Source organism: Passer montanus, unplaced genomic scaffold (assembly GCF_014805655.1).
Source record: "Passer montanus isolate IOZ18808 unplaced genomic scaffold, ASM1480565v1 scaffold19, whole genome shotgun sequence".
Taxonomy (NCBI): domain Eukaryota; kingdom Metazoa; phylum Chordata; class Aves; order Passeriformes; family Passeridae; genus Passer; species Passer montanus.
This window is the reverse complement of record NW_024366480.1, coordinates 11,991,219-11,997,134: the sequence shown is the minus strand read 5'-3', so window position 1 is coordinate 11,997,134 and position 5,916 is coordinate 11,991,219. Positions and strand designations below refer to the sequence as shown.

At 38.8% G+C, this 5,916-nt stretch overlaps 1 protein-coding gene across 1 annotated transcript; it reads right to left on the bottom strand.

Annotated features, from left to right (window-relative positions):
- Window positions 1-398: 398 nt before the first annotated feature.
- On the bottom strand, window positions 399-4,720 carry ZBTB14 (zinc finger and BTB domain containing 14). Its single transcript, XM_039706218.1, has 2 exons — window positions 4,139-4,720; window positions 399-3,725 (listed from the first exon to the last, which is right to left on the bottom strand). The coding sequence occupies exons 1-2, from the start codon at window positions 4,139-4,141 to the stop codon at window positions 2,382-2,384; spliced, it is 1,347 nt and encodes a 448-aa protein (XP_039562152.1). The 5' UTR covers window positions 4,142-4,720; the 3' UTR covers window positions 399-2,381.
- Window positions 4,721-5,916: the final 1,196 nt, after the last annotated feature.

Genomic DNA, 5,916 nt, shown 5'->3' with positions numbered 1-5,916 from the left:
TGAATTTATTACTGTCCAAAAAAATCCCAACGAGGATCTTCTTGAGAGGTTATGGAGATTATCCCTCAGCTTCAAGGCAGAACTAACCATATTTAAACCATTCCTAATAGATGTTTCTCTAACCCATTCTTTAGTGTTACCACTAGTGGAGATTGCAGTACCTCCCCAGGCATTCTCTTTTAGTGATTCCTTATTAAAATCTTTTAAAAGGTGGGGTTTTTTTCTCCTAACGTAATTGTTTATTGCTGTAATTTAAGCTCATGGCTTCTTACATTCTTCATAGCAGACCTTGAGAAAATTTACTTTCTTCACATTTTACACTTTTGAACTCTTATCACAACAGACCTGTTTTGTACACTCTTTTCAACCCCAACTTACCTAGGAAGAAGTGCACACAATTTCAGATAAGAAAACATAGCAAGACAAATATATTTAGAAAAAAAAAGTAGATCCTATTTTGGACCTACTATCTTTATATCTATGATCATATACAGTAAAACATTTTAACAATGGTCATTTATCATGTTCCTCAAGAGAACCAATAAAATGTAATGAATACACATCCTCTGATGTTGCACAGGTACAAAATGTATAGTTTGTTTACAAACTAATATTACTGAATGTAAAATGAAGCAACATTTTAAAAAAATATATTGGTAAAGGTCCAAAGTTTACATTTTCTAAAATATTAAGGTCATGTTTTATTTACAGACCAGCGTTTGAACAATTACTGGCATTTAAAGATAACTGCTTAACCTGATGAATTCATGAATAAAAGGAAGCTGTAAAAAAAAAAAACTCAACCAAATAAAAAACCCTCAATAATTGAAGTTCCACATAACAGTTCCAAAAACACTATTTTAAATTTCTATTTAGAAAAGCAAGATGTGATCTACCACACAGTAACTTATCAGAAACTGGTCTAACACTTTGATATGCTATGGGTATCGCAAGTGACCAATGTTACCAACCATGTGCCCGAGTGTGTTTTTTGCCCATTCCAACTTCAAATGAAGTTTTCACAACAGTTGTAGTATTTACAAATTTAAAATAAAGAGTCAATATACCTTTGGATTACATTGCCACTGTTATTGTGTCTTCTCTTGATGACCACAAGTAGCAGGCTGCAATTCAAAGACCACTTATTTTCTTGACTCTGTGAGTTGACTATTGTTATCAGTATGCACCCCAGCTGGTTTTAAAAGAAATAGACTAAGCAACTGACTAATAGTGAACACTCACCCAGGATCAATTCTTAAAGAACTCATTCACTGAAGTCTCCCCCTTGATGAGGGGTGGTGTGTCAAAAGGTGGAACCTTTTAAATTTCAACAGGACCTATGAGCTGTATGATCAGCCACAGCACAAGCCCCAGCTGAGCTGAGGGCAGGTATGTGACACCCTTGGCTGCAGCTTCAGGAGTCTGGCAGTGACACCTGGTCACCTGCTCATTGCAGATATTCCTCTGCCTTCACTGTGCTAGGTTAGGTGACCTGAAAGTTGCATAATAAAAAAACACCTCAGGCTGTATTAGCTATTACTGATTTTTACTGCGTTTGAGTAAGGAGTGTGTCTCCTCCATGCTCCACCCTTTTTCCTTTGTGGCCCAGTCCCACCTCTGGGGCCCTGTATAAAAGTGAACATAAAAACAAATGAGGCAGACATTTTTGCCCACAGAAGGGACTGGTGGATGCCATGAGACTTCTGCTTTGCCAGCCAGAATCCCTGTGAATAATGGAGTTTTTTTCAAGAAAGCAAGTATTTTATTAAAACTTGCCACGTTTATAAAAATAGGAGGATATCTGAGGGAATGGAATAAGAAGCAATTTCATTTTGATTACCATCCTCCTTTACACTCTGTTGTACCAACCTACATTAGGTGAAAAAAGGAGGAATTAAAAAGCTTAGGAACTCAATGTGTGCTTCTCAAAATAATTGTAGGTACAACACCTAAGAATTATGAAAACCAAATCCTTTCCATGTTTGTGATTTTTGAGATCTCAGTGTTTTCAAACATAACTCACTGATTCTCACTGATTGCAATGTTTACATTGTATTCAGTATTCCATATGGGATGAAGCAAAGTATTGGCCAGTGATGATCCCTGCTATAGAGAACTTGATCACATTCTTGAATTAAAGCAGTTATTAGTGCATTATAATGCTAGTGACAGTGAAACTGTTTCACATTCTAAGATTACCCATCTGAAATGTTTTAAAATCCTAACCAAGAACCAAGCGATGCTATGTATTCCTATGTAACATTCAAATCCTCTAAAAATATGCTTTCTTGAAAAGATTCTCAGTCTAAATGTATATCAACAACAGATTTTGCGCCATTTCATTTCTTATATTATTTCTGATAAAGTTCCTGCTTTAGTTTTTAACTACAGGCTATAGTTTCTAATTGCTGCTCTGCTTCAGCAGCCATGGCTGCTGCCTGCAACTGTTCTGTTTCACTCTGGATGGAATTGGCTGCTGTAACTTGCTTTCTTTCACTGTGCATATTGTTCTCATGCCTTTTTAGGTCAGATGCCTTAGCAAATGCTTTAGTGCAGGAACTGCAGACAAAAGGTTTCTCTCCTCGGTGCCTTCTTTCGTGGTCTTTGAGGTGGGACTTGTGCTTGAAAGCTTTATCACACATATGGCATGCAAATGGCCTCTCATTACTGTGAACTCTTTCATGCTTTTTTAGATCTGGTGCGCGAATAAAAGACTTCCCACACACTTCACAACTGTAAGGCTTGTAACCCGTGTGTATTTTCAAGTGTTCTTTCAAATGAGCTTGTGTAGTGAAGCCCTTTGTACACATTTCACAAACAAATGGTCTGTCTGCAGTGTGTAGTTTTTCATGTTTTCTCAAACGTGCTTCATCAGAAAAGGTCTTGCCACAAGCCTGACACACAATGTGTTCCCTGTGACCATAAAGCAAGTACTCAAACTTCATATCCCCGGCTGCTGTGGTCCATCCTGGTGTCTGTTCATCTTTCACTTCACTTATGCCATCATTAAATGTGAGTGCCTGAGGAGTCTGAGATCCTAAGTCTTTAGACTCTGTTGTTTCCATAGGCTCTACTTCTTGGCCATAGCAATTTACTTTTCTAACTTCTTCACTTCCCAACTCCTTCAGAATTGCCTCTTGCACTCTCAGGGTAGTGGTTGGTGATTTACCATCTTCCTGACTTGGGGGAGTGCCTTCCACTGTCACGTCTGATGGACTGTCGTCATGATCTCCAATCTCTTCCACCTCATCATCTTGGGTATCATTCGGTTCCCCCATAGAACGGTTCATTTTTAGACAGTACTTGCTCTTGGACTGTGTGTTTTCTTCAGGACTAGATACATCACGTTTTTGAGAGCAGAGTTTATCAAGAAACCGAATACCAAGGATCTGGCCTGAAGACATCATCAAGTTTACATCTTCTTTTTTAACAGAAATCTTTGCGGTATACATGTAATTGAGAACTTCCTCAAAAATATCAGAACGAAGAAAATCTATTTCTATTACTGATGAACTATCAACTTCAAGTTTTTTGAAAAGCTTTTTGAAGTAGGTACTGCAGGCAGCAAGCACGCACCTATGGGCTCTGAACTTAACATCTTCAACCACAATAGCGATGTCACAAAATTCTCCTTCCAAACGTTGTTCATTCAATGTTTTCAGGAACACAGTTTTGTGATCGTCGTCATTATATTTAATGGTTTCAGACATACTGATGAAAAACTCCTGTAAGTTAACAGGAAAATTTTGTAACTTTTATAAAGCAATCTAAGTCACAAAATACCAAGAGATGAAGTAATTTCCACCATTAAAAAGCACCCCCAACTTTATTTTTGCATAAAATGACCACAAAAAGCCTGTTAGACTTTGAAAGCATTACTCTGAAACTGATTTTAAAACTGTGAATGTATAAAGGTCTTTCTTAGGTTACGCAATTTACAATTATTCAAATCTTTATTGATTCAGTTACACAAAATTGAAAATCTTCTCTTTAAAACTCCAATTCTCAGTAAAAGTATGACCCCACTCATAAGTCATTATTATAGCTAAAGGAAGTGTTAACACTAAAAATGTGTAAGAAATACTCTAAATAAGTCAGCACGAGAAACTAAATTTGAAATATCAAATATAAGCCTTACCATGAACAATGCAGGAAGTTTTCTAAGCAAATGATTATTGAATTAGTCTCAGAATGGGCCACCTTCAGCCTGAAAGATGGGAAGACAATAACATTTCAATACATGATAATATCTATTCCAAAAATTATTTTGAGTGTTAAAAGACATCACTTTCAATTATTAAAAGTTAGATAAAATACACTGTTAAAATACCCAGTTATTTTTTCAGTGACACTACAGGCAACTGTAGAGGACAACTCCATGTATTTACTTTCCTATGGCTACTGCATTTCCCTGGTTCCACTTTCCTGCTACTTAACTTCACCCTATATCTAAAGGTATGAAAAACCTCCGCAGGAATCACCACAATTAATGCAGCAACCAAGCCGCCAAGAAGGTGATCAGTCTTCTGCTGAACCAGAGAGCCGAGCCAGCCTAGCAGAGGGTCTGGCAGGCAGACCAAGCATCCCAAAGGACAGCAAACCAGGGACAGGGATGGATGAGCATCGAGGACCAGGGAAAGGGACAAGTGCACCAGATTTCCAAACTATGGAGATACCAGAAAACAGAAGGATAATGCAAGACACATAACTTCAAATTATTCAATCCCAACAGGCATCTAATTGTGCCAAAGCAGGAAACACAGTGAAGAGGAGGGAAATTTAACACTTGGTTCGGAACAAATCCTGTGCCACCTGGCACACATCTCCTGGGAATTCCTTCCGTAAATCCTAATTTATCCATAACCATATATGAAACAGAGGAGATGACAGGTATGACAGGTTTGCAACTCTTGGTGCTGTGTGTTTCACACAGTATGGGAACACCTGGCTCTGCAGGTCTGGCACCTCCGCTAAAGCGTCCCTAGCTACACAGAAAAATTAAAATAAAGTGAAAAAAGGACAGCCAAAACCTTTTCTTGGTCTTAAATAATCAAATTTTAAGATAGCTAGATAGTAAGTCTGTAAACACTTGAAATATACAAAAGGAAACAAAACCAGTCTGGCACCTCCGCTAAAGCGTCCTTAACTACACAGAAAAATTCAAATAAAGTGAAAAAAGGATGGCCAAAATTCTTTTCTTGGTCTTAAATAATCAAATGTTAAGATAGCTAGATAGTAAGTCTGTAAACACTTGAAATATACAAAAGGAAACAAAACCGGAAAGCAACATATAGTTGCATATATTTATATTGTATCTATTGTATATATTTATACTGTATATATTTATGGGCTGTCTGGTTCTGCTGGCCCAGGAAAATGTATCAGTCCAGCATTGAAGATGGTAGGACAAACAACCGTTTAATGGAATCTTTTTAGAGTTCTTTGCAAGATGGGAAAATACTTTCTTTTTAAGCAAGCAGCAAAATGTCACTGCTAATAATCTAGCAGCAATTGCACCGTCCTGTTAAACAGTATGCAGTTTTGCTGCAGTTCTGTCGACACTAAGAGAGAACTAATTATGGAAGTAATTGGCTGAAAACAGGGCTGCGGAGGGTGTGTAAACCGGCAAAGAACAAAGTTAGTCCTTTGCGAATGGAGCAGGTCAGGCACTTGCCCAGAGCGTTTCCAGTTCTGATTTAAGAAAGCTCTGGTTACTTATTCCACTGGGCAATTCAGATTTATTCCTCCACACGCTTTTCACACGGCCGCTACCTCCGCAGGGGCCGCACGGAGGTGTTTTCGGGGCTGTGACTGCCCGGGACGCGCTCGGTGCCTGCCCGCGCCGTGCCCGTGCCCGCGGAGGCGCACGCCCGCTCCACGCACCCGCGGCGCGGGCGGGTTCCCGGCGGGGACCAG